Here is a 27,262-nt window from a genome sequence, read left to right as displayed (position 1 = left end):
CTGCATTCATATATTTCACACTTGGTTATTTGCTTTTAGTGTGATATACTGTGTATAACTTATTATTCATATATAATTGTTTTGTTTTAATATTATTTTTTTAATTTAGTTTAATATGATTTTTTTATTATTTCAATTGTTTCAAATATAACCGATCATTGTCATTTTGTAATATTCATTTTTAATATATTAGAATATATTATATATTATATTAAGCAAATTATTTTATAATGTTTTTAGGGTATTAATATTAATAAAAAATTATAATTTTTTTAATTTCAATATTAAAAAATGGATCCAAATTAAAACATAATTTGAATTGGATTATATTAATTTTTAAACTAATTATCCAAAATCAATTCCAACCAGAAGTAATTTTATTTTAGACTTAAAAGAATTTTCATCTCAAAACTAATTCATACGGCTTGGTGAACACTTTTAGATAGATTATTGTGTTGTAGCATCTGCTGTAATACCGAAGTAAACACTTTAAACACAGTGCCTTTGAGCTTTGTTGATGGATATATTTTTTATTTTTAATTTAATCTTTTTAATGGATGATCCCAGATATAATTAGTTTGAACAATTTAAGTACATACAACTAAAAATTTTTGAAAATATTAAAAAACAAGGTTAAAGAAATATTCGGACTTAAGTATCCAAAATCACCAGATCACACGATTGGAATATAAGATCGCACGAGGAGAACATAAGGTCACACAATTGTAACGTAAGATCACAGAGTTTAAACATAAGATCACACAATTCAAAAATAAACATAAATAATGAAAAAACTATGATTTATGAGAGTTGATGATAAATTTTATTTTATTAAATAAAAAAGGTTAAATATGTTTTTTATCCTTTTATGTACGTAATTTTAGTCTCTGCAGTTAAACTAATGCGTATTTTTAAATAATTATTTTACAGATATATTTAAAACGTTATAAAAAGTTCTTTGAAAAAAATTAAAAATTTAATTTCTAAATCAAGATTTTCGTTACGGTTATCATTATCTTTTGAAATTTAAAAAATTCATATTTAATTTTTCTTATTTTAAAAAATTCTAAAATTAGATAAATAAATATTTTATAATATTTTAATATATATATAAAAAAATTATTAAAAAATTTGAAAAAAAAAAGAATTTCTTACCCCACCCCATGGATCTCTCACGCACCTGCGAGTTGACAAAATTGTCCTCCGTAGATGCATCTCCGAAAGCACATTTTTTATTGTTTAACATTGATTTCTTTCATAAATGCATATACGGGAGAATTTGATGTTATAATTCGCACCACACACTCGTCTCCTCCCCATTCTTCATTTTTCTCTTCTTCAACTCTCATACTCTCCCAACCTCAAAAATCAAACTTCCCCAAAGCTTATTTTCTTTCTCTCAAGTTCGGCCGATAACGTCCACAACAACTATCAACATATTCTATCAAGTTCAAAACTCAATTTAATCGGTAAGTTTTTGAATTTTCGAGTTATTTAAGAGCATTTGTAATATAGAGTTAAAATTCGACTTTAAGGTGTAGCAATGATAGGATTATTTTAGAAGTATACTTTAGAGACAATGAAGGTGTTGTTTGATGTGTTAAAATGACGTTCAAGCCACCAAAATGGGTTTTTTTAACCCTCTACAACAGTGACCCGACGCCATTATTGGATTTTGGAGGTTTCAGAAACTTTTGTAGATACATATAGGGAAGAGATGAACGTTAGGTCATTCCATAGCTGTATCTACGGAATATAAAAAAATCAATATTTTTTGTTTTTCTAATTTAATTGTATCTAATTTGACTTTATGTGTATTACGCGGACATTATGGCCGACCAAGAGGATTGCATAACATGCTTCAACATCAACAACAAAACATAAGTTTCATATTCAGACAAAATAAGGCCTCCAAAAAAGCCTAGCCAACAACAACAGTAAAACATAACTTTTATGACGTTTCCAAGATAACTGAACTCTCCTGGAGCATAGTCGACCAACATTACCATGTGTTGTATGATGAAATTAGATCCAGTGCAGATCAACTACAAAGTTTTACTAATAACTTATACTAAACGTAATTTAAAACAACTAAAACATTGAAGCTATTCTGCACTGAATCTATTTTCATCATACAACATATGGTAATGTGTTGGTCGACTATGCTCCGAGAGAGTTCAGTTATCGTGGATAACGTCAACGAAGTTATGTTTTACTGTTGATGTTGGCTATATTTTTTTTGGGACCTTATTTTGTTTGAATATCGATTAGAACTACTAGTCTCATCGGTCTTAGTTTGAGACACTTTTGATGTCTATATTTTTTATTTGATTGATGTAATTTTATTTTTATTATGTTTGATACTATTTGTGAGATTTATAAGATGTTTTCTTTTCGTCTACTATATATATCATTACATTTACATTACACTACTATGATATACTATGGAAAAATCATGATTCTTAATTGTTTCAAACAAATGAATACACCATTAGAAGCTGAATTTCACCACGAACTCGATTCTATAAAAAGTTTTTAAAAAGTTTTGAACACGTTCCTTTGATGTACTCACCGTTTACTATGATTTTTTACGCATCCATAGATGCACCTATGAAAATAAGCAATTTTTTTTATAAAAAAAGTGCTTTCAGATATACATCTACGAAAACAAGAATATAAATGAAATAATTAAATAATTTTCAAAATTTAATAAGATAAGAGGACTGTATATATAAAAATATATCAAATTAAAAGTAAATTAAAAATATTTATAAAAATAAAAAATATATTTAATCCTACAAAAGTTTAAACAAAAAGAACACCTGAGAAAATCAAACGGCCCCGAATGACTCAAGTCAAAGTGGGTCCCAAAGAAGATATCGGGCCCACCTCCTCTTCCTTTAAAATGACCATACAACCCTCACCCGTCGTTTTCATTCTGGCAGTCCTTTCACCGTACAAATACACACTCCTCCTGCTCTCCCCTCCGCTTCATCTCTGAATTCCGTAACAACGCGAAACCCTAGGCGCTCGCATTTTCAGGTTCCCTTTCCCTCCATTTTCGCTTCCTCATTTGTCATTTTCACTCTAGTAACTATAACCAGGGTTTAATTTTGATCAAGTTTTTGAACATCAAAGCGCATTTATTGTCATTGTTAATGGTTATGAATGTCTCTATCATTGTTAAATGCATTATTTAATTTCTGGCTGCGTGTGTTGTTGAAACTCAATAATTGTTCGTGTCAGTGGGTTCGGGTTTCGAAACTCATTCAATGCGTTTGTGGTTGTTGGAATTCGAAGGAATGGTTTAATACAGAAGAACAAGTTGCTGGTTTTTTACTTGTACTTTTTTTTCCATTGATCACGTTTTTTGTTTGTTTATTCCTTTTTGTTGTTGTGGTTGTTGTTTTGACTCTTTCAGAAGATTCTCTGTTGCTTTTCTTCATGATATTGCTGTTTTTGTTGTTGTCGTCTGTTGTTGGCTCTACGGATGGGGTGATAATCCTGATAGCGGTTTTGTTATGTTGTTATTGTTTTGTGTTTCAGGAAATAGTTACTTGCATTTCATGGATTGGGATCTATGGAGTCCATCTTCTGATATAGGTTTCTTATTTTGTCAACGTCTTCCTTTATTTATTTATTTTTAATTTGGTATATCGGTGTCGGTGTTCTGTGAAGAATGCTTTATTTATCGGGTTGCTTGAGATTAGTTTAATTTGTTTTCCTTTCTATTTTTGGCATGTGATTTGCTGGTGTTAGTTTCCTATGATGGTGATTACTCCGAGATTCTCAAGTGGCACTGTGATTACTTTGGCCGTAGCTGTGGCCGTGGTATTTATTCTTATACTTGCTCACCCTGTATTTTGTTTGGTTTGGTGCTTTGTATTTATTGTTGCTTTTTGTTGAGTTTTACAGATGAGATTGAAGAAGATGCCTTGAATGCGGAATCCTGTGTTCAGGTTTTGAGAATTTTGATCACTAAAGCGGATACTGAAATTGATGAACTGGAAAAGGATCTCTTGTGCCTTCAGAATGAATTGGCCTGGACTGAGAATGAAAACTGGCCTGAAATATGCTGTAGTGCGTTGACCGAAAGGATCAATCAACTTGATGTTGCGGTTACTGCTTTGAAGAGTGATCATGCTGATGATACGGAGATGCAGCTACTGTTGCATAGTAAACCCGCGGAGACACTTCATGAAATAGTGAAGGCTTTGCATAAAAATCACTTTCAAGATACACATGTCCAGGTTTGGCCGTTGAAACCAATTTCACTCCCTGAGTTTATATTAGTATGTAATTTTGTTTCCTTTGGAAGATTGACTAGAGGTTGCCATATTTACCTTTTAATGTGTTCTAATTTCGTATCTGCCAATCATTTTAGATGCCTCTTTCTTTGCTACAAGCCACCCTTTATTTATGCAGGCTAAATTGATGGGTGCTTTATGATTGTGCTCCCTTGGACAACAAAGAACTTTATTGTGACAATATTGTTCTTTATAAAATTCCTTAGCTCGGTATTCGGTGAGAGAATGCACTAGAATATAGGATACAGAGGAGCTTCTTAGGAAATGAAACAATGAATTAGTCTGTGAAAGTTATTAGTTAATGCATGTCCATCCACATTTCTTAACAGGTTCATCATATTTAAATAAGGGGGTTGTGGAGTTAGAGGATCATTCATCATTGAATAATGTAAACCACTTTTACTGTTCTTCACACATGGTTAACTTAACTGGGTTTTTCTTCCTTTCAATTTGAAACAGCGTCTAGATGAGAACATCTTGGATCCAATTGTGAGTGTTACTGAACATGTACCGGATAATGATTCTAACGATACTGATGCAAATGTTATCATAAGGGAGACAGGAGAAGAAGACTTTAGAACCTCGGAAAGCTCTAGCAGCTCAGAGCTTCTTTCGGAACTTCATGAAAAGAAATCAGATGATCCTGAAAAGAGCAAGGTTGAAAAAGCTATGTACTTTATCTTAGTTCAAGAGGCACTTATTTTATCTTCCTGCCTTTCTTAATTGTATTAATTTTAAAACTTAGTGAACATTTTATTTGTCTGCATGAAGTAACTGATTTATTACACCAATCTTTCTACTCTTGTTACCTGTGCTGTCTGTCATGTCAGGCCTGTTTAAAATGTGTATGCTTATTTGATGTGTTTGCATAATGATTGTATAACATGTCTACTTGCTTCATACACAATTGCTTTTAACATGATAGTTATACAATATTTCTGCCTCTCTCTAAGCCACAAAACGCCATGATTCATGCATTGAATCTGATAAATTTTTATATGCATATAGTGGAGATATGTTACCAACAATAACATTTAAAATGAAGCTTGAGTATGTCTAATAACAGATATGGGGATATGCAGCATACTTCTCATTTACAAATAAGCATACTTCTAGTTAGAGATGTACATGATTCTATGATTGCTCAAGTTTCCTGCTAATTATTATTTTAAATTCTGTCCAATCATCCTAGTCCAAAAATATATATCGAGGAATTTGGCGTCACCAAATATTTTGTTACCTTCTGTCAAGAAAATCATAAGAGATTCATTTTGAACTGAGATTGAAATAAGATTTGATTTTACCATTCCAATTTACTGACTTATTTTTTATCGAATGAAATAGTGCTGGTGTTTAAACCTCTAGATATTGTGCTCATGATAATTAATCATAAGTTTTGGTTGCATACCTTCATTTATGTCTATGATCAGCTGTCAAATATTAATATCAAATAGCCCTTTAAAGACGCAATAGAAATATATAACTTATCCACTGAGAAGAAACACCAAAGTTTAGTTTAAATTCTTGACAGTTTGAATCTGGTACTGAACTCTAAGAAAAAAGAGTAAACTTGACAGTCTGTATTTTTTTCCCTTTTGCGATGATATAAGCTTTTCCCTGATCAGGCTGCACTGGTAATTTTGAATATAATATGCCCTGAAAACATTGCTAAACTTGTCTAAGCTATTGAACCTGATTAGGTTTTTTTTTAATGAAGGAGTTGCTTGCAATATCTCTTGTGAGAAGTCCTGATTCGGGGGTTGTTAGCTGTGTACCTTACCATTCTGATAGGATGATATCATCTGATACATTAGATGATAAAGTTACTGGAGATGAGGATGTCGAGCAAAACCAACTCATTACTACAGATACATGTCAAATCTCAAATCTGTTTTTGTCCAAGGTGCATGAAGCTGTTTTCCTCTTTTAATGAATTTAAAGCTCATGGATGTGGCAGTTATATTTTTTTACTTTGAGTTTAATCAAGGTATTCTGGTCATTGTGTTTTGTTAAATTATGCAGGAAGAAAATACAACTCTCAAAGAAGATGTCCCCTCAGATGGCTATAGATTTTCCACTATCAAAGGGAACGAACTCCTAACTACTGAGTCAGATCAAATCTTGAATCCATTCTTGTCCAAGGGAAATGAAAATATTCCAAATGAAGCTAAGGTGCAAAAAACCCCTTTTCCTCTTTTAATCAGTTTAAACCTCATGTTGGATGTGATAGTTGCAGTTTTCTACTCTGACTTTGTACAAGGGACTCTATCCATTGTTTGCTTTTATATTTTACAGGAAGAAATTATAACAGTCATAGAAGATTTCTGCTCAGATGATCATAGACTTGCTGTTATCAAGGGGAGCCACCTCATTGCTACAGAGACAGGTCAAATCATGAATCAGTTTTTGCCTAAGGGAAATGGAAATATTCGAAGTGAAGCCAAGGTGCTAAAAGCCCTTTTACTCATTTTATACTTCTTGGATGTGGCATTAATACGTTTCTACTTTGATTTTAATTTAGGTATTCTGTTCATTGTATTTTTTTAAATTGTGCAGGAAGAAAATACAACTCTGATGGAAAACGTCTGCTCAGATGAGGATAGACTTGCAATTATCAAAGGAAGCATTACTGCAGAGTCAGGTCACATCTTGGATCCGTTTTTGTCCAAGGAAAACCAAAATATTCTAAGTAAAACCAAGGTGAAAACCCTTTTCCCCTCTTTAATCAATTTAACCCTCTTGAATGTGTAGTTGCAATTCTCTACTTTGACTTTAAACAAGGGATTCTAATCATTGTTTGCTCTTAAATTGTGCAGGAAATAAATATAGCTGTGAAAGAAAATGTCTGCTCAGATGATCATAGACTTTCGTTTATCAAAGGGAGCCAACTCATTGCTAAAAGTGCAGGTCAAACCTTGGATCCATATTGGTCTAAGAGAAACAAAAGTATTCCAAGTGAAACCAAGGTGCAAAAAGCTCGTTTCCTCTTTTAATCAATTTAAAGCTTTTGGATGTGGCCATTGCATTTTTCTGATTTGATTTTAAACAATGTATTCCATTCGTTGCTTTTTCTTAAAATTATGCAGGAAGATAATACAAATCCCCAAGGAAATGTATGCTCAGATGATTATAGACTTGCAATTTTCAAGGAGATAAAAATGCATTCTCATTCCAGGTTTGGTAATAGTCAACAAGAAGAAAGCGAAAATTTTGATTTAGCTAAAAAGTTGTGTGATTTTATTCCAAAAACTGCACGAAGAGCCTGCAAGAAAGAACCCAAGGTTGTTCCAGATGAAGATTTGGAATCTATGCGTAATTTTGTTCCAAAAACTGCACCAAGAGCCTGCAAGAAAGAACCTGAGGTTGCTCCAGATGAGGATTTGGAATCTATGGATGCACCCTTACAAGTTGTTTTTCCTCAAAATTGGTGTTTTGCTGATACAGCCCTGCAAGCCCTAGACGTAAAGGCCAAAGTTGATGTTAAATTCAGCAAGTCCTATAAACGTCAGGGAAAGAAGAAACCAGAGTCTGAGGCTTGTTCTGCCAGAGAACCACTTAACAGTCCTGCAGAAGTTATTCCAAGTGCATCTAAGAGTGTATCAACCAAGAGGCAACAGAAACAGAAAACCTGTACTGCTGGTACAATCAATGAGCCCATGGATTGTAAAATTACTAAGAGGACTGTGAAACTGGGCAAGCATGAAATTGATGATAATGTTGTTGATCTTGATGACAGCGATTATACACCAACCAAGAGGCAGCGGAAATCCAAATCCTGTACTGCTGGTAAAATCTTAAATGAGCCCATGGATAGTAAAATTAGTAAGAGAGCTCTCAAACCAGGCCAGCATGAGATTGGTGGTAATAATATTGTTCTTTATGACAACGATTATGCTTCAACCAAGAGGCAGCGGAAACCAGAAACTCATACTGCTGGCACGACCTTTAAAAAGCCCATGAATAGTAAAATTACTAATTGGACTGGGAAGCCGGGCCAGCATGAAACTAATGGTAATGCTGTTGTGCTTTATGGCAGCGAATTTTCTGAATTACAAGAGAAAGGACAATTTTCAGAGTTGTCAATTACCTCAGAAGTACAAAATTCAATTGTTAACTACTTCGACACAACAACATTGGATGTCATGCCGCTTGCGCTGGTGGATCCTCATAATGAGAGCTCAGTTCAGCTCCCTGTTTACTCGGCCGAAACCTTGATGAAAATGAAATTGACTGAGTTGAGGCCCATGGCAAAGGAACTCAAAATAGCAAAGTCCTATGATCTTAAAAAAGCAGCTTTGGTTGAACAATTAGTTATGCGACTCAGCAGCCGCTGAACTTACTAGTGGGCTTGATAGTGTTAGCCCATTTTTGCAATTCTCTTTTGGGCATCATTTTTTGGTTAGGTCCAGTGCTTCCACGGAGTTTGGCGTACGATTCTGACATAGTTGTGAAAAATACGTAGGCACGCGGAAATGGATTTTGTACAGCCTATAGATAGAATACTTTGTAAATGAAAGGAAGTATAGGTTTTCTTCCTAGTAGCTGTTAGTCTTTGCAGCCTCATTAGAGACTTGAAACTTTGCTGTTGTGTCCACATTGATCTGCTTTGATCCAAAGCCATGATACAATTCAAAATACATTAAACAGCTAAGCATGCTTTTTGCTGATTAAGTTTTATATATGATTCATCTAGTATATACATTTTGGTGGTCAAAATGAAGACAGCTCTTCAATCACCTAAGATTTTGGGAATTCAGTCCCACACACCACAAATAAATTAATAATGATAGAATGCACTTTTTCAAAAAGCATAATTTAACTCTTGACTTTGCTATTGTTTAATTGCCAAAACAAGTTTATGTTTTAATTTTTTTAATTTTAATATTCAATCCCATAGTTTAAATCAAAACTGCCAACACCTTTCAATTTATCTGAAGTAAGGTAAAAACAATTTATAGATATATCATTAGTTTAAAAGATTATCAAAACACTATCATAAGTGCTTATGTCATGGTAAGTTCTTAATAGATTAATATTTTGACATATATATACAAACAATAATGCAATGTAAAAAACAGAAACAATCACATCACAAAATAATACATAAATGATATATATCCCTTTGACCTGTTTTTCCTATAAATGGTTACATCCACGTTTGCTTTTGTCCAGTGAAAACAATCACTGTTGTCCAAGAAGTGAAGGCCTGTAAAAAGCATGACTTTGTGCAATTGCAATGCGTTCTCGCGGATCATTCAGATTTTCATCCCTCAGAGCTTTCAGAATAGCTTGTGTTGATTGTTCCCTAACAATCCAGCATGCACCAGAGTATATATTAGTTAGTTGGGAAGTTAGTTAGAGGTGGTTAATGCTCAACCGTACATGTTTACCTTCACTTCCTCTGATTAGTCACACTAACCACCAAGGCTTATATGTTAATTATATTGTTAGGAAATTATTTACCTGGATATCAATATTTTGTAGAGTGTCTTCAAAATAGGGCAAAGCTCAACGGGAGCAACATGAATCTTTTCTTCGGGATGCAACACATTCAGGCTTGATTGGCTCAAAAGTTCGAAAAATGCTTCCACTGCAGATACTCCCTAGAAGAGATAATTGGCAGGTCAAAAATTACATACAAGTTTGTTAGAAACGGTCGATGTTAATATTGTTAGTTTTTATACCTGAATCATTCCTTTGCCGCTAATTCTATCGCCCATGTCAGGGCTAAGTTCACCCTTAGCTAACATCTGACCGTACCACGCGTTACGCCCTTTTAATAACGTGACATATGTGTCAGCAAGTAATGGCCCTGCAAGTTTCTCAGGCTCTTCGGTTAACAAATGAGTGATGAATATCATCTCTGAAGTGCAGTGTGCAAAGTACACTGATTTGCTAGTAGCACTCTCATTTGTAAGGGATGCTACCATTCCTGTTAAGACATGGAAATCATTAGAGACAGACGTAGACACAATTGACTGAACTTCGTGATCAAATATCATATGTTCGGCGTTTGCATTTCTTTCGTATCATTTTACTTTCAAACAAGGTTTTTGATCTAACAAAATATATTGATGATATAGAATAAAAGTTGAAGCTTACCAGCTCCAATTGCATAGACATTTTTCAATCCACCCATGACTTCATGTGTGACAAGGTCACTATTGTCCCATACAATAAAATGTGGTTGTCTAAGAAACTTTGCTAAAGGTTTTCTCCATTTCTCAGCTCCACAAATTCTAGCATTTGCATACTCTTTGTTGTAGATTTCTGATGCAATATTTGGACCACCAAGATAAAGTATGTTCTCCATAGGCACTCCCGCTGTCACAAATACGGACACACACACATTGACACAGATAATAATTTTTAAAAATAAGTAAATTGAATGTAATCATATGTGTCGGTCTTATGTCAGACACCAAATACGTTTTTGTTCAGAAATTTAGATTTTTGGTAACATGTTTTGTATAACATTAACGACTAGATTTAGACAATTTTCACGACAACTTTTTAATCGGTTAATTAACATAGCTCAAATCTACATGTAATTGAATAGTGAATACCTAAAAATCATTGGATGCGAGACGAAATGTAAATAGAAAAGAAGAAAAAACTGTCTTACTTGCTTGATGAATCATTTTTGTAGGAGTAACAATATGAGGAACAGGCTCCAAAGCAGCTTCAATACCTTTAGATAAAGAAATGATAACAGGAACACTAATCCTCTCTTTCCAATACTCACTAATCTCTTCGAAAACCTCGCGAGTTTCCGTCGAAGGCAAACCATTAACAACAACATCAGCATCCCAAACAGCTTCTTGCAAATTAGTAACAACTTTCAAAGGACAAACAGGAGTATCAATCATGTTCAAACAAAGACCATCTTTAAGAATCTCATCCGCAAACAATGTCCTATCACCAAGTCTTGCTTCGACGTATTTAAGATACGCGCACCGTCGTATCAATCTTCTTAAAACATCTTCTCTCGAATTGATAACTTCGAAGAGATGTTTCGCCGTTTCTCTATCGACTTTACGTCCCGGTCTTCGCCATATTCTTATTTGTACTTTGTCTCTGAATTGTCCATAACTGTCTTGTAAAAGTGCTGCAAAAACACTTCCCCAAGCACCAGCTCCTATACTCACAATTCTCAAAGTGTCACCATTGGTTTTGCCAATTAGGCTTCTAAACTCATCAAGCTTCTCTTCTAATCCATTGTTATGATTATGAGATGATCCATTTGAGTGTGTGTTATTGTTTATCTTTCCCAATATGCTTCCTACCATGATCCAAAACTATAAAAAAATGTTATAGAAAAAATCTTCAAAATGTGAATGTGAATGTAAACTAAAGTGAGAGGCTCTATTATATAAACTTGTGAGTTTCACTTTTTTGTTTACTCAACTAACAAATTTGATTCTTGTTAGCATAGGAATAAGATTTTTTTGGGTTGAGAAAAGATGAGGCAGCATTGGAATGTGAAAAATAAAATCTTGTTGGTAGATATTGATTGACCAATGTTGTACATTATTTATTGAAACATTCAATGCATGAATATGGTACAAATATGTGCCCATTTCTCTAAATATTTCTTTTACTAAAATTATTATCTCTATAATATAGAAAAAAATTATATTTTAAAATTTATTGAATAACGGATTCGTTTAGTCTAATAGTTTAGTGACTTACATTTAGCATATAAATAATTAGAATATTGCGAATTTGAACTCGTGTTTCTACAGTTGGATGTACATATGCAACTATCAATTAAAATCTTAATATTAAAATGACTTAATGAGATTCATTTAAGATAATAGTTATAGGAGTATTTAGTAGTATAATTTTATAAAATTGTTATATTTATTTACTTTTAAAAAATATATATGTGAGAGAAAGTTTTAAAGCATGGTATTTGAAAATGGATGGAGTAGTTTGTAGATACAAATAGTTGTGCACATGGCATGTAAAGCCAAAAGAGTAGATAAGAGGAATGGAGAAAAAAATTGCATTACTTTGTTTTCTCCGTCTATCGTTTGTTGTACCTATAAACAAAACTAAACTTTCGTGCTAGGAACTACCAAGTTATGTTATGGTCCTTCAACGAATGGGTTCATTGAATTTAGTTTGTACAATTGATGATTGTGTTTATAAGTTGCAATACGTGTTTCTCCATCTAATGTATTCGTTCATCAATTCAAAAGTCATTTAAAAGCAAATAAGTGAGATGTCGCGTGTTTTAACTAGTGTCTGTCTCTGGAGTCTGATGTTTCTGAACATCTATCAATTGAACTGAATTTTTGAAACAATAGAGGTAACGTTTTGCTAATGCTATTTAGGGTTGAGTCATTTATCATTATGACATATAAGTGTCATTTTCATGAATTAATTTGTTGGCATTAAAGGTTATTGGGTATGGCCAACTTCCCCAACGGTCATTAAGATTGTATGACTTTGCAAGTAGTTTCATGTGATGTACGTTGTGGTTGCTGAAAACTTATTAAATGTTCTTATGTGTCATATGCTCCCTCCTACTTTGAGCCTGTTTTTAATTGAAGTATTAATGCTAAATAAGGCTTTTTGTTAGATGTAACGTTTGAACACAATGTTGCAATCATTTACAAATTGGGACTTTTAAGCTACTAGTATGTAATTAGGGTTTTTGGTTCTTTAGAAAGTGTCTTAGGAGGATATCCCACAAATTTGTAATTCTGAAAAGTCAAAACCATAATTAATTAGAAGTTGCTTAGATGAATAACTAAGTTTGTGGGTTAGTTAGCTTTTGTCGCAAGTGAATGACTTAACGTTGATTCCATTATAAATATTAAATGTGTGTAATTGAATGATACTTTTCTGTCATTTAAATAAAGTTATGAATTCAATTCATTAATTATGTCTCATAATTTCCTCTATTTTCTTTCTTTCTTAGATTGTAACTTACTTTCTTACCCTCAATAACTTAATATTTAAAGAAAAGAAATAAAAAATTTTGTGGTAATCAAAAAAGAAATTAATTTGAATAGAAAAGAAATCAAATTTCGAAAGAATATCATCCAGAAAAAAAAAAACTCTACTGGAAGTCAATAAATAAGGAAACAAGTGATTTTATTACAATATATGTTGTTTTAAGGTTTTGAAAAATTGCCAGTGAAAAAATTATTAGGTAGAGTCGCAGACTAGATCGCTCTAGAAATACACCTTATGATGGTACAAAGACCATTCAAATATGGTATATATATCAATCATAGTATTTGGTATAATGACCAATCATAATTTATTAAACCAAAAGAAATTTCAATAATTCTTTAAGTGAATTCAATAATAATCATTTGACCACTCAAAATGAGTTCTAAAAAAAAAATATTCGAATAATTCTCTAAAGAGAATCCAAAAATTATACTTGATAATTTCTCAACTCAAACGATGAGAAATTAACATAATTCTCTAAAGAGAATTCAATAAAGTACTCAGAAAATTCAACGAGTAGAAAAAAAGGGGAAGAAGTTGGCGCTTCGATAATTCAAAAGATGCATAATTATGAGTGAGGAAGGAAAACTCAATAATATGTTTTTTTTTATGTGTTTGAATGAAACAAAGAGCTTTCTTATATAATAAAGTGAACTAGTTAAGATATCTCACATAAAGAATGCGAGACTAATGTATTTTTTTCAATTAACACAGAATATAAGACTTGATTTAAGAATTTTTTTTCAAATTCATCTCCTTATATTAGAATATTGACATAATATTTCAACAATCTCCCACTTGAATTTAAAAAGTATTGCAGAAGTAACATCAAACGTTTTTATGATTGTGCATAAACAGAGGTGTCTACGACTTGAAACTTTAAGTAGCAAGTATGATTCTTATTCAACAAGAGTGATACAGTTGTCTTGAACTCTATCTCAGACACCAAACCCGCACACAACCTTTTCTTAAGGAGTATTCTAATAGCCCATGATTTAATTGCCTTGCACGTGTATCTCAGTTTAGTCAAGGCTCTATGAATTTTTCCTTGAAATTATATAAGAATCAGTCTAAGTTCCACAATCACATAGGTGAGTCTATCAAGAGTACTCTTGTAGCCTAGGTACTCTTTCATACAGAGTATAGATCTAATTTAGAGTTTCTATTATCCCTTACTCTTACTTCTTCAAGATTCATGTTTCTCTTATTTACTTTAGCATGATCACCTCATATTACTCACAACTTGTTATTATCCATTAAACAATAATTTTTAGGATCTCAAATCATTTAGGTAAGGTTACCATCATGAGCAACTCATTTCTCTATATGTATTAGTCTCATCTTCTTTAATGTATTCTAGACATTCTCTCTAACTACTCCTTTTGTCAAAGGATTTGCTCTCTTACAACTCCTTTAGAGATACAATCTCTAAAAATGTTGTGCTTTCTCTTAATTTGACATCTTTTACCATTATAATATCGATTCTCAATTTTTGCAATAGTCGTGGTACTATCTCAGTGGATCAACCCAAGTGGCACAATTTTTTTCCACAATGGGATATTTGCTAGCAAGCATCTTAACCAAATTGCTTATTCACCAGTAGTCGCTAATGCTATCATCTCAGACTCCATCGTGGACTAAGCCAAAATAATTTGTTTATTTGATTTCCAAGATACAACTCCTCAAACTATACAAAATATATAAACTCTAGTTGCTTTAGAATCATCTGAAAATGTATTTCAATCAAGATCATTGTATTCTTCAAGTACACCAGAAAATATCTTATAATGTAAACCTAAATTAATGGTCGTTTTAAGTTGCCAATGCTCATTATTCATCCTACTAGTAAACCTGCATAACAATCCTACGACATATGCAAGGTTGGGTCTAGTATAACCAGTGGCATACCTAGACTCTCAATGATGACTGAATATTCCGTTTGTTTGACATTATCACCAGTGTTCTTAAACAATTTTACTCTTAGATTGTATGGTGTGCAAGCGGATTTACAGTCAAAGTAGTTATATTTCTTTAAGATATTGTCTACCTAATGAGATTGATCCAAGAAAATTCCTTTTTTTGATCTAGTGATCTTGATTCCAAGAATCACACTCGCATCTCTGAGGTCTTTCATATCAAATTTGTTTCTCAACAATGATTTCACATCATTAACGTCCTGAGTGTTTGATCCAAATAAGAGTAAATCATCTACATATAGACATATGATAGTACAAATGCGATTCTCAGATTTGTAATAAACGGATTTGTCACTTTCATTCACCTTATACCCATTCGATATCGTTAAGTTATTAGACTTTTCACGTCATTCCTTATGAGCTTGATTTAGACCAAACAGAGATTTATCTAACTTACAAACCTTGTTTTCTTGCCCATGAATTACAAACCCTTCCAGTTGGTCCATATATATTTCTTCTTCTAAGTCACCATTTAAAATAGTTGTTTTAACATTCACTTGGTGTAGTATTAAGTTATAAATAGAAGAAATTGAAAGCACTACTTTAATGGATGTAATTCTAGTAACTGGAGTAAAAGTATCGAAGAAATCTATATTTTCTATCTGCCTAAAACCTTTGGCTACAAGGTAAACCTTGTATTTATGAACTTTTCCATCATGTTTTTGTTTCTTTTTTAAAACTCATTTACGACTGATTGGTTTGCAACCAGGAGACAAGTCTCCTAAGTTCCAGGTCCTGTTAGATTCTAGAGAATCTATCTTAGCGTTAATAGCTTCTTGCCACAAATCTGCATCCAGTGATGACAAGGTTTCTTGAAGATTTGGTGGATCTTCTTATACTTTATAAGTCGTATAATTGGGCACATACTCTTTAGCAACTCTTACTTTTTCACTTCGTCAAAGTTTTGTTTCTACTTCGTCGTTGCTTTCTAAGCATCTTATCACAGGTAGGTGAATCAATTCAGTGCCCCCACTATTTCTCAATTTGAAAGGAATTTTGTGTTAATAGAATTCAACATCATTTTATTCTATAATCACTTTAGCATTTAGGTCATAAAATCTATATGCCTTACTGTTTTCTACATACCTAATGAATACACGTTCATAAGCTACACTAGTGAGTTTAAATCGTTTTGGATCCAAAATTTAGACTTAAGCCAGACAACCCCGAGTTCTAAAGTAAGACAAATTTTGTTGTATTTTCTTTAATATCACATAAGGAGAGTTCTAATTTGTAAACTTGAAAACTCTATTCAGGACATAACAACCAGTTAATAAAATTTTTCCCCATAAATGAGAAACAACGTCTGAATTCAACATAATTGAAACAACAAGTTAAGTAAGAGTTATATTCTTTATTTCTACTTTACCATTCATTTCAGGAGAGTATGGTGCAGTCTTTTAATGTACAATTCCATGATGTTTTTAAATTCATTAAATAAACTAGAATCATACAATTTCTCGATGACTACGAAGTATCTTAATCTTCTTACTAAATCATTTTCAAATTCTTTACAAAATTCTTAAACATATCAATTTCATTCACAAAAATATCATTCTTTGTGATGGTGTACAAATCTACCCGAATAGACTGACTAAACCCTGCCTTTTTCAGTAGATAACCAGAAACAATATTATTTATAATCTCTTAAGTATGGATGACATTCTTCAAGATTAAAGTCTTTTTAGAGTTGGACTCTGCTTTACTTCTCCAATACTGACAACATTACTGGTAGGACAACTCCCAACAATACTTTCATATTCGTGCATGTTTTGAACATGCGATCATAAAAAAAATGGCGAGAAGAGGCAATATCTAACCACCAACCATCATATTCACCAATTATGTTGATTTTGGTTATCAAAGCAATAAATTACTTATCAGTTAGGTTAACCTATGCATTAGGGGCATCACAAGGACTAAGCATGATCTTACCTTTCTTAATCATATGACCTAGTTTTCCATAATTGGAGAAAGATAAAACACCAGTGTAATTTTTTACGGTGGTAGTTGTTTCCTATCAATTGGAGTAATTGCGGGCCCTTGAAGGGTTCTCATTCTTAATTTGGTTCACAACATTGTAGTTCTGATTCTTTAATCATTTGAAAAAGGCTTCAAAACTACATCGAATTTCTTTTTGTTGTTTGATACAACCAATACTTTTATTTTTGATCTTATCTATGAGATTTTTCTTGAATTCAAAGGTAGATAATAAAACTTTTAACTAAGAATTCATTTGTTTTATGGTGAAGCAAACTTTTAAAAAAGATTCAAACTATGGGTAGTTTGTCAATAATAAAAGTAATTTAAAAATGTTCATCTAAAGACACACCTTCGATGATGATATCATAAACAATCTTTTGAAGTTCATAACATTGAGCCTCCACTAACTTTTCATCTATACCATCTGATACTTTAAGTAGCTCATTATGGCATATTTATTTGTTCTAGCTTCTTCAATATCTTATTTCTTTTGCACAGCTTCATATACCTGTTTAGCAGTCTCGCAGTTACTATAGTAATCATACAGATTATCAGCAAGACCGTTCAGAATATGATTTGCGAATATAATCATTATATTTCCGTATGGATATTTCTTTTCCGAGTTATAAATCATCTACTTTAGCTTTTGCAACATAGTTTAATTCAAAAGAGTTAACAGGTCTGTCTGAATTCACAGTTTTGTTACCATTAGTTTATTTGATTTATCCAGAAGGAACAACAGGAATGTCCTCAATCAAAATTTGAAAAACCTTCTTCAAGGTTCAGAAAAATTTCATCTTAGCTTGCCAATATTTGAAGTAAGAACTCTCAAACTTAAATGGTTTATCAGAGACAACTAGAGCTGTCAAAATGGGATATCCGACCCTAGTCGGGCCGGCCCTGGAGGACCTGGGCTTTTTAGGACTGGGCCAAAAAAGCCCTGTGTAATATGGGCTCAAGATTTACTACCTGAGCCCGACCCTAGATGGACTTCGGGCTACCCAACCCTAAATGGGTTTTTTATTTAAAAAAATTAAAATAAAAACTTCATAATATTTATTATAAATAAAATTAAAAATTATGTTATTTTAAACATAATACACTTTTAAGTACTATATTATCTCCTATACATATTATAATGTGTTTTTAAATACAATATATGTCTAAATTGTATAAAATAATATTGAATATTTATTATAAGAGAAAAACTAATATAATACGATGAAAAAATGTTGATTATATTAATGTATAATATTTAAAAGAGAAAGATTTAATAGAATAGAGATAAAATTTAGTGAAGTGAGAAAAATTAATATGCTATTTTAGAGTAAGATAATATAAATATTAATATCTTTTTTTAAAAATAATAATTATACGGGCTTAATGGGCTACCCACGGCAGATATGGGCTAACCCTAATGGGTAGTGGGCTTTTTAGGGTGGGGGTGAAAAGGCCCTGAAAATATGGGCTTTAATTTTAAGGCCCAAGTCCTATGATTTTTTGGGGCTGACCCATATGGGTTAGCCCATTTGTTGAGAGCTTGTGTATTGGAGAAAGGTGCTGTGTGGGATAGTTATTTACCTTTGATTGAGTTTACCTATAACAATAGTTATCATTCGAGTATTGGTATGGCTCCGTTTGAGGGATTGTATGGTAGGAGGTGTAGAACACCGTTGTGTTGGTACGAATCTAGAGAAAGTGCGGTGCTTGGACCGGAGATTGTGCAACAAACTAAAGAAAAGATCAAGATGATTCAAGAGAAGATGATAGCTTCTCAGAGTCGTCAGAAAAGTTACCACAACAAAAGAAGAAAGGATATCGAATTTAAGGAGGGAGATCATGTATTCATGCGAGTTACTCCGATGACTGGCATTGGGAGATCCATGAAGTCGAAGAAGTTAACTCCGCGTTTCATTGGTCTATTGAAGATTACTAAGAAAATTGGGAAGGTTGCTTATCATATTGCTTTACCGTCGGCACTCGCTAATTTGCATGATGTATTCCATGTATCCCAGTTGAGGAAATACATTGCAGACCCGTCTCATGAGATTCACGTAGATGATATACATGTGCGAGATAATCTGACTGTAGAGACATTACCTATGAGGAATGAGGATCGTAAAGTGAAGCAATTGCGAGGTAAAGAGATAGCAACGGTGAAAGTGGTTTGGGGAGGACCAACCAGTGGAAATGTTACATGTGAGCTAGAGACCAGATGAAGGACTCTTACCCAGAACTTTTCGTCTAAGGTATGTTTTCGAGGACGAAAACTCTTTTAGTGAGGGAGAGTTGTAACACCCGTATTTTTAAATTACTAGATAAATTGACTTTTGGTTAATTATTTAATTAAAATTTAGTTTACGAATATTTTGAAAATAATGGAATAAATGAATAAGAAGAGAATATTGGACTTTTGGGGGTGTGAAGTGTAATTAGTGGGTGTATGGAGTAAAAATCTCTACACTTAGTCCTAATTATATTATTATTTTATTATTGAGAAAAATAGAAAAGAAAGGGACAAGAGAAGAGTTGGGAGAAAAAGATTTTATCGTAGACGTGAGAAGAGCAAGGGAAGGAGGAAAAATCCCAAAGTTCAAGGATCAATTCAAGAACCTCCATCAAGGTAAGGGGAGACTTTTCCTTTTAGTATCTCTTATGTGATCTTAAGTGATAGGTAGATTGATGTATGGTTTGGTTAGATATTGGGATTGTTAGGTTAGAGTGTTATAATTTAGATTTAATTGATGAAATTTGCATGAACTATTGGTTAATAATGAGTTTAATTGATGTTTGATAGTGTATGATTGAATGTATGATGATTGTATGCATGTATTTGATGTCTGGAACCGATTTGGGATGATGGATGTCTGAAATCGCAGGTCTGTCGCAGACCTGAGATTCTGAGAAATCGCACGTCCGCTAAGCGGAGCTAGGCTCGCTAAGCGGAGGTTGTATGCTCCATTCAGGCTCTCTAAGCGGAGCTAGTCCGCTAAGAGGCAGTCCAAGTTAGTTCGCTACTGGAAAGCGCGCTAGAGGGTCGCTCAGCGGACCCTGTTATACAAAAATTTTCCAAACTTTGAAAAATCATAAATTTTGAACCGTGTATCCTTTCTTAGTGCCGTTTTGGGCGTTGTAAAGGTAATTAAATGTTTTATATGATAAACGATGAATATGGGCAATGGCCGAATTTATTATTTAAAACTCGATTTAATTACTTGGTGAGAATTAAGCATTGTGTGCATATGAGATAGGTGTGACAATGTATTTGATGGGGTGATGAATTGGTTGTGATTATTATTATGACTATGTTGAATGCATGGATATTTGAATGATGTTGAGAACATGTACATACATATTCGGTGACGTGGTGTTGAGATGAGTTGTTCATCGTCATCAGTGATGTTTTTAAGTATGTTATGTGTGTTCATTCATTCATATGCATTCGGTGATGGATCTCGGTGATGTTTGGATCGATGGTGGACATAATTCCCAATTTGCATAATTTGTGTCGGTGGGACGTATCTCGATGAGGCGTAGATCGGTCAGGTGGATTAATTCCACGGTTTATTGGTACCACATGCATAGTGTCAGTTGAGTCATATACATTTTGTTATAACATGATTGAATGAATTTCAGTGTTGTGTTGTGTGATTTATTGTTGTATGAGTTGATGAATGATAGTGGCCAATCTAAATATGTATGATTGGGTGAACGATATATTATGATGCTTGTTGCTTATGAATTGCATAATATTTACTAATTGAGAATGAGACTCACCCTTACATGTTGTCATTTTCAGATTGAGGATAACGACTTTACGACTTGGTGAGGATTAGCTCATGAGTCAGTGTGTCTAGTTTAGCATCAGGTGTCATGCTTTGATATTGTAACACTGGGGACACGAGTTTTGATCGTTCATGTCTTATGACTTTATTGCTTTATTTTGAGTTTTTAAGGATATAGTTTCGAAGGTGTTGGACTATCCCATATAATTGTTTTTCCGCTGTATTAACATGAGTTACTATGAATTATGATGAAACTCCTTAGTGTTTGCATGACAATGACGTATGATGTTTGTTTTAAAATTTGAAACTGTGACACCCTTGTTTCATGTTACTCTGATATATTTATTTAAATTGCCGCGGAGTTTAGAAGGGTGTTACATATTTGGTATATTTCGAGATGCATATCTGAAAAATGACGTGGATACTTCAAAATTGAAACAAAGACAGTATGAGTAAGATCTAGAAACCATAATAACTTGACATTAAATTAAAACACTCAACATTACGTAAATAGTCATTAATATAAATTTAATATTACATATCATTATAAACGGGTAGTTTAGGATGTTGAAAAATATTAATAATATATTCGACAGATCTTACAATCTTCGCTTCCACTTCAATCAGACCATTTGTTGCGTAACAATGAAAATTACTCCACATAACATCTAAATATTCATTTGTCTTCAATTCAAAGGTTGTGAAGTGTATCTTCCTTTTGCTGTCAAATGAATGTGAACAATACTCGAGCTTGATAACTCTTCAATTTTATAGATATCACATGAGAGTATTCTATTTTGACATCAAATCAGTGAGATGTGTATCCTTGGTGACTCCTATAAATCATAAAATTTGTAAAGAGAAATAGTCGACATTTACACCATCGTTGCTGAATATATATTAGTCATGTATTGAATCGTATCAAGGTTACATCATTGACGATAATACATTAAAAAAAGTGTATCGACTACAATTTAGAATGCATCAAAAGATGCATCACCGCATAAATCTACTATTAGTTTCTCCTTTTACTTTTCCTTATTTGATTCTCTCTCAAGCTCGCTCAATTTGCAGAACTCTCCCATCAATTCTAGAAAATGATTCGGCCAAGTTTTTGCCTCTTATGTGGAATGTGATGTCCACTCTAGTGATGTACTTGGTATAGGACACCCCAATTTCAAATAAAACTCAATAAAATGTAGCGATTTTTAAATCCACCCACTACACATGATGCATCCGGAAGGATCTTTAGGTGAGCCACTCCGAAGAGGAAAAAATGTTTTTGAGAAACTATATCTTGTCAAATCGGTACATACCCTGTTATATGCACTTGTTATAAGATGGCCCAATTAAAGGCAGTGCATACATTTTGAAAACAATGTGGGACCGCTAACACAAGGAGTAAGAGCATTGTGAATCGCATCAAAATGTTCTTTTTTTCACCGTAAAACGATATGTAGAATTCCCTATACGTTGTCAACTCTTTCAAAATTTGGTGGCCGACAATAAAGTAATTCTCCTATCCTCTACCGAGCAAATCAGATACACCCCGATAATCACAATTATAGTCCTCCTTTAATTTTATAATCCGCTCAATGTGTTTGCGCATAAAAAGCGACATTTCTTCAATGAAGATTATTTTCAACACCGACGGTGAAGGAGGTGGTTTGCTAATGTGAACCCTTGTAAGCACTTTTTTGAGATTTCAGAGTTGAAAAATCCAAGAAATGTGAATCAACATGTTCAAAGTATGAAGGAGACAACTTTGTTGAATTGTCATCTTGTATGAGTTTGACCTTTTTAGGCGCACCTTAGGTTTTAACCGGTTCCGAATGAGGTTTCAAATATGTGATTGCTTGATGGAAATATTCCTCGGCTTCTCTTTAGTATGCAATTTCATGGTGCCATCTATTTTAAAAAATCAATCTTGGAATATTTACCACTCGAACTATCCTAGCATGTCTTCTCTACTCGCGTCGCTTCGTGAAAAATGAAATTTAATCCTTCCCGAGATACGTTGCCAACTAAATGCGAATAAAGAGTGTTTTCTTTGAATCAGTGTTCTAACACGATAATGCTCCAACCAAAAGTTGTGTAAATTTCATTATATTGGTTTTGGAGCATTTGCTTCACGGTGTCCCACTCTCTACAAAAATCACCCATACTGTCCCCCAACCAACCTTTAGTGTCAAATGTTCATATTCGATTCTGTTAGTTGTTGTATTATCGAGGTGTCTAACCTAATCGATCAAAGCACAAACAATCGTCTCCTTCACTTGGTCCAGAATAATACTCTCAGTGTATTTCAGGAAATCTGGATATTTGACACACACATTCTTGGAAGGAATTATAGAGGCAGCATACAAGTCTTCCGTGGATTATTTTAATATACCATTACATGCATCCATTATATTTTCCAACACCACACCAGATTTGACCATTTTTTCGTCTTCACCCTTGATTTGCTTGGTTCCTACTGCGGGTTTGAGCTGACTTCTCACATTTGTCTGGTTTTCGACAAGTATCTAGAATATCTTAAAGATGTCAAATACTTTGTCCTTTCTCTTGATCACATAGATCCACAACTTTCGACTAAACTCATCGACAAACGAAATAAAGTATATGTTTCCACCAAAGGCATGTTCTTCGAATGGACCGCATACATCTGAGTGTACCACTTTGAGTATTCAGGAAGATCTCATTTGCATAATTGAAGCGGAAGAGTTTCTAGATTGCTTTGCGACTAAACAACCTTCACAGAATTTGTCAGGCATTTCAAGACTTGGAATACCAGTAACCATATATGGAGTAATTAGTTTATTGAGTGATCGAAAATTCAAATCTCCAAACCACAAATGCCACAACCAACTATCCTTGTGGTCGACAATAGTTTCGAGATATTGTACTTCCGTTGAACTGATCATGGTGTTAAACGTCCTGTTTTTCGACATAGGAGGTTTCAATACCAAATTGTTCTGGGTGTCGAACAATTTTAAAGCTCTATCTTTCATGACAATTGCAAAACCTTTTTCGACCAATTGTCCAACACTCAGCAGGTTGCACTTTATTCCAGGTACATCGAGCACATCTTTGGACTTTGATCATAGCTTTCACTCCATTACTTATGTGAAAAAATATATTTTCGGTACCTTATGCTTTCAACGAACTATTATCATCAAGTTTGACCTTGCTCTTCTTCAACTCGACGAAATCTGCCAACCACACTTTTTGACCAGTCATGTGATTCGAGCATCCTGAGTCGAGGAACCAGATCTTGGACTCGACATGGTTCTCTACAACTTCATCCTTAACCACCATACTTTTATAACCATTTGAATCGGCGTGCAAAGTTTTCTCCTTTATCCTTTCCTTTTGTCGATATGTTGTCTTTCTTGTACCAACAATGTTTAGACAAGTGACCCCACTTCTCACAGTGATAGCACTTCACACCCTTCTTATATTTTTTGTCCTTTCGATAGTTTCCTCCTCCTCTTTTTCGAGGATTCAGAAGCTATATCTTTAACCTGCTGCTAGTGAGGGTTCGACCAAGGCTTCTTGCCCTGAGTCATGTCGACTTTGCCTTTGAATTTTTCGGAACCACCATTCTTTTTACATGACTGAATCTGTAAAGCTTGTATCAAATCCTGAACTCCTTTCCTTTCGACAATCCTTATATCACGCGTTTCCAATGAACCAACCAAATCTTCCAGTTTTAGGGTTTCGAGTTGATTGGATTCTTGAATAGCTACGATAATATGATCAAAGTGAGAGGGCAACATACGCATTACCTTCTCAACTATCATCTTATCAGTTAAGGCTTCGCCACAACCATTCATGAGAGGGACGAGTTTCTGCACCTTCTACACATACTCTGCAATCTTTTCATCTTCTCCCATTGACAATAATTCGTATTGTCGATGCAAGGTCTGCAACTTGACAACCTTTAATTTCTCACCTCCTTCATAATATTTGATAAGAATATCCCATGTCTCCTTCGTCGATTCAGCATGAGAGAATCTCTTGAAATTTACAGTGTCAATCGCCAATTGAATGCAATAGCAGTTTTGTAATCTTTCTTCTTGACTTTGTTGTGGGTTATTTTCTGTGCTTCGCTAGCATTTGCAGCTAACGCAGGAACACCATCGGTAACCACTTCTAGGTTTTCATGGAAGTCAAACAAGGATTGCATCTGTTTTCTTCATTAGAACAATTTTTGTCGTTAAACACGATCTCTGACGTGAGATTATTGAAAACTTGATCAAGAATAATAACCAGAAACTCTGATACCAATTTGTTAGTGCGTGAAACACTTAAGTGAGGAGAGAGTAGAGAGAGAATAAATAAATAAGGATTATATTAATGAATTGAATTATACAAATAATGATACAGACTATAACTATTTATATACAACTCTGATTAGGTTTTGACTTACACAATTTGGATTATATTTGATATTATTATATTAGATTATAGTTGATATTATATCAATGATATATCAATCTCAATAATATCTCAAACACATTATTTGTTTTTAAATAGGTTAATATAGAAAAAGTTAGAGAGACGACTGAGAAATAGACATGGAGGATGGAGCTTGAATGTTTGTGTCAGAAAGATTGAGTTATGTTACGAAGGTGTTAATGGAGTCACGTTGTTCACCGTAACAGTTGTGAGGAGTGGTGTATCTTTGGTTCCATGAGGATGTAAAGTTGAGTCATGATCATTCACCATACCAGTTGTTAGGAGTGATGTATCTTTCATTGATCCAAACTATCAAGAAGAAGAAATTGAAGATGACATTTAGTAACCAATTTGTTTGTAGCTAAATCAATCAGAAAAGGGTCATTGTCACGCGTTGCTGGCATGGATTTCACACATATTTTTAACATATTGTTTAAGAAAAATGGATAAAAGTGATTAACAAGATTCAATTTATATAGTTAAAGAATTATTATGATCCTTTTTAAAACTATGAGATAAAAATAATCTCAAATACAATATATAGGACAAAAAAAATATTAAAACTACAATATATAAATGGTGATATATTTTGAAGTACGGAATCAAATGACAGTAAAGTGGCAAATTTAGTAATGTGACATATTCAATAATTCTTTATGGTATATATGTATAACAAAATTCACCGTTAAATTGAAACCTAACATCATATAGATGATGTCCATAAAACTTGATATAAATCGGAAATCATTTGATATATTAAAGAAAATGATCATAATTAACAGTTTTGTTAAAATTTTGTAAGACATTAGTTTTTATGCATCTCGTTAACATATCAAATGATTTTTTTATTGATGTTAAATTTTATGGACATGATCTATATGATGTTAGCGTTCAATCCTGGTGGATTTCGTTATACGAATTTGCGGTAAAGAGTTATCGGAAGTGTCGAGTTACTAAGTTTGACATCTTGGTGTCATTTCATCCTGTCTCATATTCTTAATATTTAAATAGTATAATACCTTTTCAACATCTATAAAATTTTGGCGGCTAAATTACAATTTTGATCTTCTATTTTGGTGTTTTCACGAATTTAGTCCCCCTATTTTGTTTTTAAATATTTTTGGTCTCACATTTATATTTTGGCTTAAAAAAACACTTATGTGTCACATTTTAAAATAGGTAGTTCATCCTCAAGAGAAGACGGAGGACCAAAAGTAAGGATGAGGGATCAAAATATGTATTTTAAAATGTGAAACATAAGATTTTTTTGTAGGCAAAGTAAATATGAGGGATCAAAATGTTTAGAAACAAAATAGAGTAACTAAAATCGTAAAAACAAAAATAATTATAATGATCGAAATTTGGTTTTAAATAAATGCATCTTACTATTATAAACAACTATTCTTCTTTTCTGTCAAAGAAAACCAACCTGAATACAATGAAAATATATTATAATTATTTTGTTAAAAGCCTTTAGACTTTAAAAATATTTAAGTAGTAAATATTTTATACAATTAAATAAGATGCACATGCCAACTTGTTCATTTTATAAAAATTAAGGCTTTGTTTGGGAAGTTATATTTTGGGCTTATGGTTTATAGTCTATAGCTTATAAGTTCGTATGATAATAAAAAATCTGTTTTGTAACAGTCTTTTCATCCTGAGCTTATAGTTTATTTTACTAACTTATAGTTTATTTTTCAAACGCTATTTTAAATAGCATTTTACCTTATAGCTTATAACTTATCATTTTTTTCTTTCATTAATATTCTTATAAATTTTA

At 33.0% G+C, this 27,262-nt stretch overlaps 2 protein-coding genes across 4 annotated transcripts; one reads left to right on the top strand and one right to left on the bottom strand.

Annotated features, from left to right (window-relative positions):
* Nucleotides 1-2,941: 2,941 nt before the first annotated feature.
* LOC131610310 (uncharacterized) lies at nucleotides 2,942-8,978 on the top strand. 3 transcript variants are annotated; one of them, XM_058882222.1, is made up of 11 exons: nucleotides 2,942-3,042; nucleotides 3,547-3,603; nucleotides 3,760-3,831; nucleotides 3,916-4,250; nucleotides 4,767-4,964; nucleotides 6,025-6,210; nucleotides 6,330-6,479; nucleotides 6,603-6,752; nucleotides 6,864-7,007; nucleotides 7,124-7,273; nucleotides 7,394-8,978. In XM_058882222.1, the coding sequence occupies exons 2-11, from the start codon at nucleotides 3,567-3,569 to the stop codon at nucleotides 8,639-8,641; spliced, it is 2,670 nt and encodes an 889-aa protein (XP_058738205.1). In that variant the 5' UTR covers nucleotides 2,942-3,042; nucleotides 3,547-3,566; the 3' UTR covers nucleotides 8,642-8,978. The 3 variants fall into 3 exon arrangements, with proteins under 3 accessions (XP_058738205.1, XP_058738206.1, XP_058738204.1); XM_058882223.1 differs by lacking the exon at nucleotides 2,942-3,042 and adding an exon at nucleotides 3,097-3,342; XM_058882221.1 differs by lacking the exon at nucleotides 2,942-3,042 and having other exon boundaries at nucleotides 3,351-3,603.
* A 418-nt stretch (nucleotides 8,979-9,396) lies between these two features.
* On the bottom strand, nucleotides 9,397-11,805 carry LOC131610311 (glycerol-3-phosphate dehydrogenase [NAD(+)] GPDHC1, cytosolic). Its single transcript, XM_058882224.1, has 5 exons — nucleotides 10,933-11,805; nucleotides 10,410-10,631; nucleotides 9,992-10,239; nucleotides 9,771-9,910; nucleotides 9,397-9,612 (listed from the first exon to the last, which is right to left on the bottom strand). Exons 1-5 carry the CDS (start codon nucleotides 11,594-11,596, stop codon nucleotides 9,489-9,491), a joined length of 1,398 nt encoding a protein of 465 aa, XP_058738207.1. The 5' UTR covers nucleotides 11,597-11,805; the 3' UTR covers nucleotides 9,397-9,488.
* Nucleotides 11,806-27,262: the final 15,457 nt, after the last annotated feature.

This window comes from Vicia villosa, linkage group LG6 (genome assembly GCF_029867415.1).
Source record: "Vicia villosa cultivar HV-30 ecotype Madison, WI linkage group LG6, Vvil1.0, whole genome shotgun sequence".
NCBI classification, from domain to species: domain Eukaryota; kingdom Viridiplantae; phylum Streptophyta; class Magnoliopsida; order Fabales; family Fabaceae; genus Vicia; species Vicia villosa.
Note: the sequence above shows the minus strand (reverse complement) of the source record. Positions and strands in the feature narration are given on the sequence as shown.